The sequence below is a fragment of the Cherax quadricarinatus genome, chromosome 47, assembly GCF_038502225.1.
Source record: "Cherax quadricarinatus isolate ZL_2023a chromosome 47, ASM3850222v1, whole genome shotgun sequence".
Classification (NCBI taxonomy): Eukaryota; Metazoa; Arthropoda; class Malacostraca; order Decapoda; family Parastacidae; genus Cherax; species Cherax quadricarinatus.
In genome coordinates, this window is record NC_091338.1 from 19,305,531 (window position 1) to 19,320,807 (window position 15,277).

General features: G+C 42.1%; 1 protein-coding gene across 3 annotated transcripts in view; it reads left to right on the top strand.

Annotated features, from left to right (window-relative positions):
• The window catches only part of LOC128696502 (progestin and adipoQ receptor family member 4), a 330,923-nt gene that overhangs the window by 204,846 nt on the left and 110,800 nt on the right, over positions 1-15,277 (top strand). For all 3 annotated transcript variants that reach the window (XM_053787773.2, XM_070094743.1, XM_070094744.1), the window contains exon 3: positions 2,573-2,676. In XM_053787773.2, the coding sequence (XP_053643748.2) occupies positions 2,573-2,676 (104 nt within the window). The remainder of the gene's footprint in view (positions 1-2,572; positions 2,677-15,277) is intronic.

Consider the following 15,277-nt stretch of genomic DNA (forward strand, 5'->3'; position numbering starts at 1 on the left):
AGTTCTGTGGGCGAAAATGCCTTGTTAATTAACCATGCATTACAACAGTGGTATGGAAAAAAAAATAACTCTGAATGCACAACACATCGATCCTTGAAGTGGACTGGCTACAGCAGCAGAAGACGAAGCCAGTTTCTAATCCTGTCAGCCAAAAGCAGGAAACTGAGACTACATTGGGCACAGGGTCGCCAAAACTGGACAATTGAGGATCGAAAAAAAACGTCTCCTGGTCTGACGAATCGTGATTTTTGCTGCTACGTGCAGATTTTAGGGTCAGATCTGGCGCAAAACTTTTGGATGTGGTGGAACGGGAAATTCACATCGTGAATGTGTAGTCCACAAATCTGCAGCAAATGCGTGATGCTGTTATGTCATCATAGACCAGGATCTCTATGGAATGTTTACAGCATATTTTTAAATTTATGCAAGTAAGAATTCGAGCAGTTCTGGTGGCATACGGGGTATGGGCTCTTTCCAGTAATAGAAGGGTGTAATAATAAAATGGCCAGTGAGTGTAGCTCATACTGCAGATGCAGTTCTGCGTGTGTATACACACACATCTATGTGTATACACACTCACCTGAGTGCTTTCTAATATCCTAGTAGTTCTTGTTCTTATAATGCTTCCTTTCGTTTCTGTGAGTGAAAATTCTTCCCCAGTAAGCCATGCATGCCGTAGAAGGCGGCTAAAATACCGGGAGTAAGGGACTAGTAACACTTTTTCCTGTATAAATTACTAAAAAGACACAGCAGCTGGAGTGTGATCAAGGTAATGTTTTTGAAGGAATTTGGGGAAACCATTTCATGAATTTCAAAACAGAAACAATACTTTCAAGGAATTAGACTACATTACAGACGATGTTAAGAATCTGCTCTCATGGTTACCACTATCATCATCGCTCAAAACACAGGCAACTTCATAATTTCAAAAAATACTGACTAGAGACATTCTACGTAAGTAGAACACTGCTTTTACTCTGTCCACAGTGCATGCAGCACCTGACGCGACACACTACATATACTGTTTCTGGTTCTCAATATTGGATTGATAAAGCCCTTGTTAGATGAAAAGTCTATAAATGTCCTAGTACCATACATAGGTCTCTCTTGCATACAAAACGTGGGGGGGTTGGGCGGTCTCTTTCCAAAAGAATTATCACACTAAAGAGGATTTTTCATTTGACTGAGAATTGTTGCTCACTCGCCCATATTTGTGCTCACTAGCATCCTCCAGCACTCTCAGTATCTGGCACATATATTTTCAACTGTGCGTTCTCAGCTTTGCTCTTTACTAAGGAAAATGTTTATTTTGAGATGTTTAGGCGAGGATTTTTATGTATGCCATAATTGCTATTCAATAAACATTCAAATTGATTCCCAAATTTATCAGCTGTTATGACTTTTGTTCTTTATTTAAATAATTTGTTCGATATTTATGCAGTTTTTTCATATTGTGTGAGAGTATTTGCATTGAATGGTTTGTTTACTTTTAATACATAAACCAGTGAATGACCCTGTATCTTAGAATTATAAAAAATTCACAATACCTTCCTCTCTACCCATTATTAACATCTGCTTCCCAGGAGCAGCAACGCTTTTGTCATTACCACGACTCTCCACTTAAGGAGCACGTCAGTTCCTCTCTCTTCTAGTATATTATTTTTTCCCTATAATCTACTATGTCCATAATTACTATCGCATTTGTTTTGTCTGCTTTCGTTAAGGTGAAGTTTAGGATCTTTCCTTAATTAGTTGTATAACTTAACAAATCTTTGAGGATAGTTGTGTTGCACAGGTCTGAGCAGAGACCTACTAATAACACCACCTACTCCCTGCCCCACTAGTGACACCACCTACTCCCTGCCCCACTAGTGACACCACCTACTCCCTGCCCCACTAGTGACACCACCTACTCCCTGCCCCACTAACAGCACCACCTACTCCCTGCCCCCACTAACAGCACCACCTACTCCCTGCCCCCACTAATAAAACCACATACTCTCTGCCCCACTAATAACACTACCTACTCCCTAGCCCATTAATACCACCTCTTCCCTAGCTCATTAATACCACCTCTTCCCTAGCTCATTAATACCACCTACTCCCATGCTCATTAATACCACCTACTCCCATGCTCATTAATACCACCTACTCCCTAGCTCATTAATACCACCTACTCCCTAGCTCATTAATACCACCTACTCCCTAGCTCATTAATACCACCTACTCCCTAGCTCATTAATACCACCTACTCCCTAGCTCATTAATACCACCCACTCCGTAGCTCATTAATACCACCTACTCCCTAGCTCATTAATACCACCTACTCCCTAGCTCATTAATACCACCTACTCCCTAGCTCATTAATACCACCTACTCCCTAGCTTATTAATACCACCTACTCCCTAGCCCATTAATACCACATACTCCCTAGCCCACTAACACCACCGACTCCCTATCCCACTAATAACACCACCTACTCCCCAGCCCACTAGCGACAAATACTGTGCCCAACTAATAACTCTGCTGCATCCCCTCCCCCGCACTAATAACATTTGTGTTGTTTTTACAGGAGCACTAACGACAGTGTACGCCTCTGTGTCGTGCCTCAGCACTGCTTGGATATGGAGAGTGCTGGCCATCTACTGCTTCGTCTCCCTCTGGTGTTTATACAAGGTACTTGCTCCTGGTATATACTCTGTGATACTGCATCCCACTTTGGTATACTGTGGTACAACATACCACCCTGGTATATAATCTGTGGCACTACATACCACTGTTATAATTTTTATGGTACAGTATATCACCCTGGTATATATTCTGTGGTATTGCATTCCAGCGTGTTGTACTCTGTGGTACAGCATATATCTCTGGTGTATTATATGGTTTAGGAAAACACGTAAGCAAACACTAGGGCATATTTATTAGAAAACGTTTCTGTTCTGGGAGCCTGTTCACTTCTAATATACCGAGGTTGAAAGACATATATAGGCGGAGAGTGAGGTGTGAGTGACGCATGGTGACCTGAAGAATGCCATGTTGGGATGAGGACGGGTAGACGATGGGATTATGTGACTCCTGTGTTGCTGGGTAGGTGGTGCCATTCCTGGTTGAGTGTCATGTATGCTAAAGTTTTAAAAATTTTGTGGTTTCCAGTGTTACGTTCTATTGTGGCGGTGACGGCGATTAGCGAGGCTTCTAAGGTCTGGTTCGGTGAGAACGAATTGTGCCTCATCCCAGTTCATCAAATGCCCCGTACCTTAAATCGTCTCTGTTACTTGCACTTCGATGCTCGTTCAGGCAGACCGCAAGATATCTGCCTGTTTCGCCTACATATTTCTTGGGACAGAATCCACAGGAGATGGTGCAGACGCCTGCTGTGGAAGTTAGAGGTGTGGAGCTGCGTTTCGTAGTGAGGTCTTTGATGTGTTGTTTATGTAAGAAACATTTATGTTACTCTTAGCAAGTGTCTGGCGAGTATTCGTGGCAATATCACCACATGGGAGCACTATGAACTGCTTAGAAGGCTGTTCCATGGGCGGTTTGTTGAGGATAGCTTGTGCCTTGAGTCTGCAATCTTGGATGAAGAAAGATGGAAAGTGAAGACCTGTCAAGGCTTGTGTTATGTAAGTACATTCTTCTTCAAGAAGAAAAGGGCTGGAGATGCGAAGAGCTCTCAAGAAGAAGCCAATGAGGGCTCCTCTTTCAGTGCGGGTGTCTTGGTGTGAACAGAAGTGTATAAGATCGTCCTTGTTGGCAGGTTTTCAATATCCAGGCCCTCCTCAGCAAGGTCAGTGCAGCCGAACAATCCATCAAGTTTACACTTGAACTCGAAAAGGATGGCAAACTTCCTTTCCTTGACGTCCTCCTGTGCAGATCTCCCATCAGTGACAAACTTCTCTTCAAAGTGTATAGAAAACCTACCAACAAGGACGATCTTATACACTTCTGTTCACACCAAAACACCCGCACTAAAAGAGGAGTCCTCATTGGCTTCTTCTTGAGAGCTCTTCGCATCTCCAGCCCTTGTTTTCTTGAAGAATGTATTTACATAACATAAACCTTTACACGTCTTCAGTTTCCATCTTTTTTCATACGAGACTGCAGACTCGAGGCACAAGCTATCAACAAGCCGCCCATGGAACAGCCCTCTAAGCAGTTCATAGTGCTCCCATGTGGTGATATTGCCGCGAATACTCGCCGGACACTTGCTAAGAGTAACATAAATGTTTCCACCATAAACACATCATCTATGAAAGACTTCACTAAGAAATGCAGCCCCACACCTCTAACTTCCACAGCAGGCGTCTTCACCATCCTCTGTGGATTCTGTCCCAAGAAATATGTAGGCGAAAGAGGCAGAGATCTTTCGGTCCGCTTGAACGAGCATCGAAGTGCCAGTAACAGAGACGATTTAAGGTACGCTTGTGTCCTCCACAGATTCCACGGGGCATTTGATGAACTGGGATGAGGCACAACTCGTTCTCACCGAACCAGACCTCAGACCCCTTTCGGTGCCTAGAAGCCTCGCTAATCGCCGTCACCGACACAATGGAACGCAACACTGGAAACCACAAAATTTCTAAAACATTAGCATACATGATACTCAACCAGGCAAAGTAACACAGGAGTCACATGATCCCATCGTCTACCCGTCCTCATCCCAATATGCATTCTTCAGGTCACCATGCGTCACTCACACCTCACTCTCTGCCTGTTTATATTGTCTTTCAACCTCGGTATGTTAGAAGTGATCAAGGTCCCAGGACCGAAACGTTTTTTAATAAATATGTCCTAGTGTTTGCTTATGTTTTTCTAAACCAACTCGTCAGTATTTATCACCAAGGTTTATACCATTATTTGGTACAGCATACCACTCTGATATATTCTGTGTTACAGCATATCGTCATGATATACTCAGTGGTACAGTATTCCACCCAGGTATGCTGTATGGTACAGCATATCATCCTGGTATGCTCTATGGTGCAACATACCACCCTGGTATACTCGATAATACACCATACCTGTCTGGTCTACTGTACGATACAAAATGTCTCCCTGATATTTTGTATTATAGTACAACATATCTCCCTAGTATACTCTGGTAAATCATACTGCCTAATATACTCTATTGCAAGATACCTGCCTGGTATACTCTGTGGTTAAGTACGTCTCCCTGATATGCTGTATTATACAACATACCTTCATGGTATACTTTTAAGGTACATCATGCCTGCCCAGTATATTGTAAAAGGTGCATTGTACCTTCCTGGTATACCCTATGTTTAGGATATATAGTGCCTTCTTAATATACTTTGTTGTGCATCATTCCTGCCTAGTATACTGCGGTGCACTCTGTATACGGTATATCATACTTCTCTAGGATCGTGTCCTGCAAAACACTTCCCTGTTATACTCTAGGATATTTCATACTTGGGTATATCACAATTCTCTAGCACACTCCTTAAGGTATATCATGCAATACTTATATACTAAGTAGGTAATATCGTACCACCTCAGTATACTGAGATACATCTTGTCTTCGTAGTATACTTTGGTGTATCATAGTCAGATCTCCCTAGTATTCTCTGGTGTATCATATCTTCGTAAAATAATCTTTATGGCATATCATTCGTCCCTAGTATTCTATGGTATCATATACTATCATCACTCCCTAGATCTAAGGATATATTTCACCTCCCTGTTGTATACTTTAGGGTATACTTTGCCTTTTTAGTATACTCTATGCTTTAGATTACCTACTATCACATGGTTCGGTACATCATACCTCCCTAGTTATGGTTTTTAGGATACTCTCTAGGGTATTGGTTCTCAAACTTGGGGTCCGTGACTCCCGAGGGGGTCACGGTAAGTTTTAGAGGAGCCGCAGCTGGCTATATAGATGAAGAATTAAACACATGTACAACGTCTGGGTATCTTTATTTGTAGACGTTTCGCCATCCAGTAGCTTTATCAATACAATACAAGGACACAATCTAATTGTAGAAATATATACAGAAGACACTGGAGCCGGATGAGATGCAGCAGACGAAGGTATTGTCTCTGGTAGGTTGCACCTCATCTGACACCAGTATATAAACGCCAGTCTTCCTGCCTATGCTTCACTTACTTCAAGATTACGGTGCTCATCACCACTTCCTAGGCTGAGGGACTGATTAACTCGCCTTTCACTGTCTTTTGTATATATTTATAAAGTCTTCAGATTATGCCCACGTATTGTATCGATAAAGCCACTGGATGGCGAAACGTCTACAAATAAAGATACTCAGATGTTGCACACGTCGGTATTGTATATCATTAATATGGCTGTATCGAATATGGCTATATAAGAACATAAGAAAGAAGGAGCACTGCAACAGGTCTACTGGCACATGCATGGCAGATCCAATTCTCCCACCGGCTTAAGCCAATGCCTTGACCTAGTCAGGTCCGTCTCATTCACTTATGGGAGGAGCACGGCATCTTAACTAGTAGCACAAGCTAGTCATGTCCAACTCACACCCACCCACACCCACTTATGTGTTTATCTAACCTATTTTTAAAACTACACAATGTCTTAGCTTCTATGACGGTACTCGAGAGTTTGTTCCACTCATCCACAACTCTATTACAAAACCAGTGCTCTCCTATATCCTTCCTGAATCTGAATTTTTTCCAATTTAAAACCATCGCTACGAGCCCTGTCTATTCCTGATATTTCAGCACGCTATTTACATCCCCTTTATTAATTCCTGTTTTCCATTTAAATACCTCAATAATTTTTTTCCCTAATTCTACGCCTTTCTAGAGAGTGCAGATTCAGGGCCCTCAGTCTGTCCTCATAGGGAAGATTTCTGATACATGGGATCAACTTCATCCTCCTTTGTACGCTTTCCAGTACATTTATTTCCATTCTGTAATACGGTTACCAAAACTGTGCAGCATAATCTAGATGAGGCCTCACCAAAGATATATAGAGTTGAAGAATAACCTGAGGATTTCTATTATTTATGTTTCTTGATATGAAGCCAAGGATTCTGTTAGCTTTATTGCGAACACTTATATACTGTTGTTTTGGTTTCAGATTACTGCTAACTAGAACTCCTAAATCCTTTTCCCACCAGTAACAGCCCAAGTGATTCATTTACTCTTGTTCCTTCCACTTTCAGTAGATGTCACGCACCGTGAGGGTTTTGTGTGTGAATGTGTTGACGGCAGGAAATTCGTATGAAGAGAGTCCTGATGATGTTCTTTGAACGTGTGGTCCTGATAACACAGAAGACGTGTGAATTGACAGCAGGGTGTAATGCAAGGAGATGGGGACGGGGGGTTGCAAACAGCTATGGGAAGGCGTGTGTGTGGGGGTTGCTATGTAGTAAGTCACTTTCATCTAAGAAACCATCTACACAGCTCTGAAGGTGACATTAAGACTGTTATATCTGGTGAAAGCGCTGGACTCGTAGAGGTCATTCAGTGCCTGGGAATGGGAGGCAATCAGGCTCGATGCAAGGGGGATGAGAGGTCCAGTTCCTTGAATCAAGAGCCCTTCACCGTCATTAAGGCACCTTCCCTGAGGGGCTGTGTTAAAGGAGAGCAGAGGGAACAGAGGCCCCGGATAACACTGCTCGTATGGTTAGTTGTTATTGGAAGTTTAAAACTTATCGACTTCACAAAAGCCATTAATTAAGGCTACATGAAAACTGTACAACACCAGTAAACAATATTTTAATCTTTAAAATAGATATTTCAGTAACTCAGAATATACACAGAGAGAGGCATACAACTCAGGGTGTGTATATACACCGAGGCATACAGCTCAGGGTGTGTATATACACCGAGGCATACAGCTCAGGGTGTGTATATACACCGAGGCATACAGCTCAGAGTGTGTATATACACAGGCATACAGGTGAGGGTGTGTATACACAGGGATACAGCTGAGGGTGTGTATATACACAGAGAGGCATATAGCTCAGGGTGTGTATATTCTGATTGAATGATGGATCCTATTGGATAAATGAGCCACTTTGTTAGGTTATCCGTGGGTTATCCTAGGTTGTCAAGCCGTAACGGCTTGACAAAGCTCCTGGAGAGCGAAATGTTGCCACAATAAAAATGTCACATTAGTTGCACCTGTGTCCTTTTACTTTACATATTGTCGGCAATTCTACCAACATTATTACAACCTGGTTAACTGTACAGACATGATTACTTATCACTAGTATATCTGTGCCCTCACAACCATTGTACAGTTTTATGTACATTCGATGATCCTCTAACACTCCTCACAACCCTTGCTAACTTTCACACTAGTCCACTCCACCCTTGTTACATTATAATTCTGCACTATCCCGTGTCCCGCTGAGCTGTAGGACCCGTGTAGGTCTAGCGCTTCTTTTTATAATAATAATAATAATAATAATAATAATAATAATAATAATAATAATAATGTAAGGTTATGTAGATTTCTGAATAAATCTTATGAAGTAACCTAACCTTGGAAAAAAACACAGATGCAATATAATACGATCCGTTTTTTGAAAACGTTCCGCCCACAGTGGGATTTGTCGCATCACAAACAGATTTTTCTAACTTGATAAGTCCACTGTGTGAGCGAAACATTGTAAAGGATCATACTATACTGCATTTGTCCATCCATTTGATATTTTATACCATTTGTCTCTAACCTAACCTAACCTTATCTAACTTAACCTAACCATACGTGTCGCATTATCAAAAAGAATTTCAAAACCTACAGGTCCCCTTAAAAATAACTCTGGGCATCTTACTGACAAGGAGAATGAAATGTGCTCGAGTTTACCAGGATTTAACATGTTTTACTAGGATTTACCAGTTTTCCTGAATTTACCAGAGTTTACCAGGGTTTAATAGGGTTTACCATATTTTACCATGGTTTACCAGAGTTTTCAAAGGTTTTTCATGTTTTACCAGGGTTTATCATGTACCAGAATTTTATCAAATTTTTATCGATTTTGTGAAGGCTTTTTACAAGTGTTTTGTCAAATTTTATTAGTTTTACCCCCTTAAAAATCCTTGTTTTATCATATTTAACTGGTTTTACATGGTTAAATCCTTGATTTTTACCAGGGTGTGCCATATTTTACGATGTTGTACCAGGGTTTACCATGTTTTTACCATTTTTTTACCAGATTTTAGTGTTTTATTAGGCTTTTACCAGGGCATAAATCAGTGCTCGAATGGTGTTTTTACAAGGATCAGGAGGTTTTGCCTGATCAACCCAGGATGAACTCTCTGCTCACATACTTAACATTGCTAATGCCTTTATCATCAACTGTGAAGTGTGATGCTAGCTCTCCCAGTTTGGACGAGTCTCTAAATGGATGATTTTTTAGCAATCTAACATATAGTGCTTAATTATGTATGTCTGTCTCTGTCCACACACGTTACATTATATAGGCGTAAGTTCTTCATACACACTGAGCTGCCAAAGGAGCTGGTATATTGTGTTCTCACAGACGTCACGATTTTACTTATTACCTGGATGAACGACCATATTGGTTACATACGAGTTGTAAACAAACTGCGATGTGTGTTAAAAAAATAAATTGGTGAATTATTTTAATTTAAGATTAGATTGTGATTTTTTTAATTAAGATTAGATAACATTAAAATAATGATACTTTGTACAGATAAGAGCGTGTACAAATTTAATGAAGCTGGTTTTCAACCAAATGAAAGAAAAAGATATGAAGTCAAATTGCAATTAGTAGTGAAGATCCATGTGAAATGAACTGAAGTTGTTTTATCAGTGGTTGTCAGATTGCTTCCCAGTATAACATCCAGATATTGTTAACTACTTGATATTTTCATCATGTCTCTATACGTAACAAGATTAATAAAGTTTACAACCAGTGTTTACAACCAGTGTGTCGGGATGATGGGTTAGACAAAAATGGGTCAGAATCATAAATCATAAATACTTGGTTATAGCAAAACTAAATTTTTTGGCTGTATTGAGCGGCAAATATTAATACTTAAAAAAAAATATAAAAGTAACATAGGTTATAAAAGTTATCACATATATATGTTTAAGGAACTTACTCCAGGTACAAAAATGTGTTTTAATGACGTATTTCATATACACTCGGTGGCCACTATATTAGGTACACGTGTTTGTTAATACAAATATCAAATCGGCCAATCCCGTGGCAGTACCTCAAGGCTTAAAAGCATGTAACATGATCAAGAGGTTTAGTTGTTCAGACCAAACATCAAAATGGAGAAGAAATGTGATACAAGTGACCGTAACTGTAGAATTATTTTTTGGTGCCAGACTGCGTGGTTTGAGTATCTCAGAAACTGCTGATTTGGGATTTTCATGCACAATAGACTGTAGAGTTTACAAAGAATGTTGTGGAAAACACAAAACATCCGGTAAGCGGCAGTTCTGTGGGCAAAAAAAGACTTGATTATGAGAGAGGACAGAGGAGAATGTCTAGATTAGTTCAGGATGAAAGGAAATTGATAGTAACTCAACCACGCTTTACAACAGTGGTATGGAGTATCTCTGGAGGCACAACACTTCAAACCTTGAAATAGATGGGATACAGCAACAGTAGACCACATCGAATTCCACTCCTGTCATCTAAGAACACGAAACTGATGCTACAGTGGGCACAGGCTCACCAAAACTGAACAGTTGAAGATAGGGAGAAAAGTTCCCTAGTCAGAATTTGGTGTAAACCTTGGGGATGTGGTGGAATGGGAAAGTCGCAGAATGAAAGTGCAGCCGACAGATCTACAGTCATGGTATCATGTCGACATGGACCAGGATCTCTAAGGAATGTTTCCAGCATCTTGTTCAGTCCATACCATGAAGAATTCAGGCTGTTCTGGGTCAAAAAAAGGGGGGGGGGGAGGAGAACCCTATCCAGCACTAGAAGAGTGTACCTAATGAAGTAGCTGCTTAGTGTACAAGTAATTAATGTGTCAGAATCTCCTTGGGAAATTTATATTAACGGAGCTTTAATATTTTTCATACTTATTTTCACTACTAGACATTACGATTAAAATGTTATGATATACCCAGTATGTTAGTTTTATTTGTATAATTGTAGGTACATCACTCTGAGATGAGGTGAAAAGCCACAACAGCAGTAGATTGTTGCACACAAAGTTGAATGTATATTAACAGCACACTAAGCACGACTTTAGCAGGTTAATTGCCTGGCAAATTTGAGTTGTTCTAGGGTAATTATTGTGTGGAAGACAGTGCCCCTTGCCATACTGCTAAAGACAAAGAACTAAGTTGTAATTTTTTTTCATACTTTAATGACTTGCTTGGAAGCACTCTGGACTCAAATCAGATAGAAAACGTTTGGAAACTTAAGCGTAACCTTGGTGGCATAAGCGTAACCTTGGTGGCATAAGGGTAACCTTGGTGGCATAAGGGTAACCGTGGTGGCATAAGCGTAACCGTGGTGGCATAAGCGTAACCTTGGTGGCATAAGGGTAACCTTGGTGGCATAAGGGTAACCGTGGTAGCATAAGGGTAACCTTGGTGGCATAAGGGTAACCTTGGTGGCATAAGGGTAACCTTGGTGGCATAAGAGTAACCTTGGTGGCACAAGCGTAACCTTGGTGGCATAAGCGTAACCTTGGTGGCATAAGCGTAACCTTGGTGGCATAAGGGTAACCTTGGTGGCATAAGGGTAACCGTGGTGGCATAAGCGTAATCGTGGTGGCATAAGCGTAACCTTGGTGGCATAAGGGTAACCTTGGTGGCATAAGGGTAACCTTGGTAGCATAAGGGTAACCTTGGTGGCATAAGGGTAACCTTGGTGGCATAAGGGTAACCTTGGTGGCATAAGAGTAACCTTGGTGGCATAAGCGTAACCTTGGTGGCATAAGTGTAAGCGTGGTGGCATAAGTGTAAGCGTGGTGGCATAAGGGTAACCTTGGTGGCATAAGTGTAAGCGTGGTGGCATAAGGGTATCCTTGGTGGCATAAGTGTAAGCGTGGTGGCATAAGGGTAACCGTGGTGGCATAAGGGTAACCTTGGTGGCATAAGGGTAACCTTGGTGGCATAAGCGTAAGCGTGGTGGCATAAGGGTAACCTTCGTAGCATAAGGGTAACCGTGGTGGCATAAGGGTAACCTTGGTGGCATAAGCGTAAGCGTGGTGGCATAAGGGTAACCTTGGTGGCATAAGCGTAAGCGTGGTGGCATAAGGGTAACCTTGGTGGCATAAGGGTAACCGTGGTGGCATAAGGGTAACCTTGGTGGCATAAGGGTAACCGTGGTGGCATAAGGGTAACCTTGGTGGCATAAGCATAAGCGTGGTGGCATAAGGGTAACCTTAGTAGCATAAGGGTAACCGTGGTGGCATAAGGGTAACCTTGGTGGCATAAGCGTAAGCGTGGTGGCATAAGGGTAACCTTGGTGGCATAAGCGTAAGCGTGGTGGCATAAGGGTAACCTTGGTGGCATAAGGGTAACCGTGGTGGCATAAGGGTAACCTTGGTGGCATAAGGGTAACCTTGGTGGCATAAGCGTAAGCGTGGTGGCGTAAGGGTAACCTTGGTGGCATAAGGGTAACCGTGGTGGCATAAGGGTAACCTTGGTGGCATAAGCGTAAGCGTGGTGGCATAAGCGTAACCTTGGTGGCATAAGCGTAAGCGTGGTGGCATAAGGGTAACCTTGGTGGCATAAGCGTAAGCGTGGTGGCATAAGGGTAACCTTGGTGGCATAAGCGTAAACGTGGTGGCATAAGGGTAACCTTGGTGGCATAAGGGTAACCGTGGTGGCATAAGGGTAACCTTGGTGGCATAAGCGTAAGCGTGGTGGCATAAGGGTAACCTTGGTGGCATAAGCGTAAGCGTGGTGGCATAAGGGTAACCTTGGTGGCATAAGCGTAAGCGTGGTGGCACAAGGGCAACCTTGGTGGCATAAGCGTAAGCGTGGTGGCATAAGGGTAACCTTGGTGGCATAAGCGTAAGCGTGGTGGCATAAGGGTAACCTTGGTGGCATAAGCGTAAGCGTGGTGGCATAAGGGTAACCTTGGTGGCATAAGCGTAAGCGTGGTGGCATAAGGGTAACCTTGGTGGCATAAGGGTAACCTTGGTGGCATAAGCATAAGCGCGGTGGCATAAGGGTAACCTTGGTGGCATAAGGGTAACCTTGGTGGCATAAGGGTAACCTTGGTGGCATAAGGGTAACCTTGGTGGCATAAGGGTATCCTTGGTGGCATAAGGGTAACCGTGGTGGCATAAGGGTAACCTTGGTGGCATAAGGGTAACCGTGGTGGCATAAGGGTAACCGTGGTGGCATAAGGGTAACCTTGGTGGCATAAGGGTAACCTTGGTGGCATAAGCGTAAGCGTGGTGGCATAAGGGTAACCTTGGTGGCATAAGGGTAACCTTGGTGGCATAAGGGTAACCTTGGTGGCATAAGCGTAAGCGTGGTGGCATAAGGGGAACCTTGGTGGCATAAGGGTATCCTTGGTGGCATAAGTGTAAGCTTGGTGGCATAAGGGTATCCTTGGTGGCATAAGTGTATCCTTGGTTGCATGAGTGTAAGCTTGGTAGCATGAACGTATTTTTAACCCCAAAATCTCGAGTATCATCAAGTGTTGTTCCTAAGGTATGGCAGGTATGGCACTTACCCTGGGTGCCACTGGAAGAGGGTGCCACTGGAAGAGGGCGCAACTGATTAGATTCTATTAAAATCAGACAAGCCATCTTCGGATAGTGAAAAAAAAAATCTTCAAATGTATGAACTGTATTTGATTATGATAGGTGAGAAGCACTAGGATGACTACATTGTTAAACCACTTAATATGGATGGTGTCGAAGAGCCTCGAAGTGTCATACCAGAAATGAGTGAACAGCATACCACTGGACTTATGAAGCTCGACAAGGATGCTGGGAAAAGCAATTCTGCCTGACGCGTTGAGAAGAGAAATTATAAAGCTGGGTTCGAAGTATTTCTAGAACAGTGAGGTAGGAAACTACCAGCATAACCGTTCAATGAACAAAACTTGGTTCAAGAGGAAATTGGGAAATGGTCTTGGTGAGGAAGTGACTCATTCATGGTTGGTCTATTTCACTTCTAAAAAAGTCCGCATTTTGAATCTATTGTCTTCTTTATTCCCGGTCAGACCATCAATTTTCATTGGAGCAGGAAAGTGGATTCAGCCAACAGAAAGCACCTGAAAGAATTAGTGTTCATAGGGTGTGCTTCACAGAGTGGAAAGAAATCAAAAGAAAATTAGCTGAAAACAGAGGAGTTATTGACGCGGAACTTCAGACAGATTGAGAAGAAGCAGAAGTGGCGTAATATCTTGACGAGAATCCTTCACTAAATAAAATTCCTTGCGACTCTGAACCTAGCTTTGCGAGGACACGGGGAGTCACTTCAGCTGGACGATGACTCCAATGTGGGAAATTTTCTTGGCTTACTGAAACTACAGGCTATCTTTGACTCTGTCATGAAAGAGCACCTCACTCGTGTAGAAATTAATCCTGGATCCACGTCTTATCTTTCACCGGGTGTCCAGAACGAATTCATCCACATGATGACATCCACTGTTCGCCAGAGTTTACTGAGAAGCATTCGTAAAGCCAAGTATGTATTGTGATCTCATGTTCGACTCGACTCCTGATTAGGCACACCGTCAGTAGATGTCATAGTGAGGAACGTGGAAGTTGATTCTGAGATGAAAACAGTCAGTGTTAGAGAGAAATTTTGGATTGCAGAATGTTGCTGTCAAGTCGGACCACCATGAAAATATAAAGACCTGAAGAGCTTCTCGAATTTCTTGGTCAGTATGGAAACGAGAGCGTCTTCTCCAATCTTTGCAGTGCTGTTCAGATAATGCTAACCATGGCAGTTTCCATCGCCAACTGTGAGAGATCATTCAGCAAGTTAAAACTAATACTTTCGTATTTGAGAGCCTCCGTGGGTCAAGTAGACTCTCTGATCTTGGTCTGCTGAGTGTAAAAAGAGAAGAAACTGAATTTGAGCACATCATAGACCAATTTCCATTAGTTAAAGCAAGGCAGGACCAGTTGTAATTTTCACGTAGTGCAATATTTTGTTAATTAAAACATTAACGAGCTTGACCTGTATTTTTGAGCTGATTTTATGGTAGTTATTCAAAAGATAAAGGCTTATAAACTATTCCACGCTGATAGGGTCAACAGGAAGGGTGGTGGAGTGGCGATGTATGTCAGATATAATTTAAACTGTGTTAGACATGATATAAGATTAGAAACATCGGACACAGCACCTGCTTGG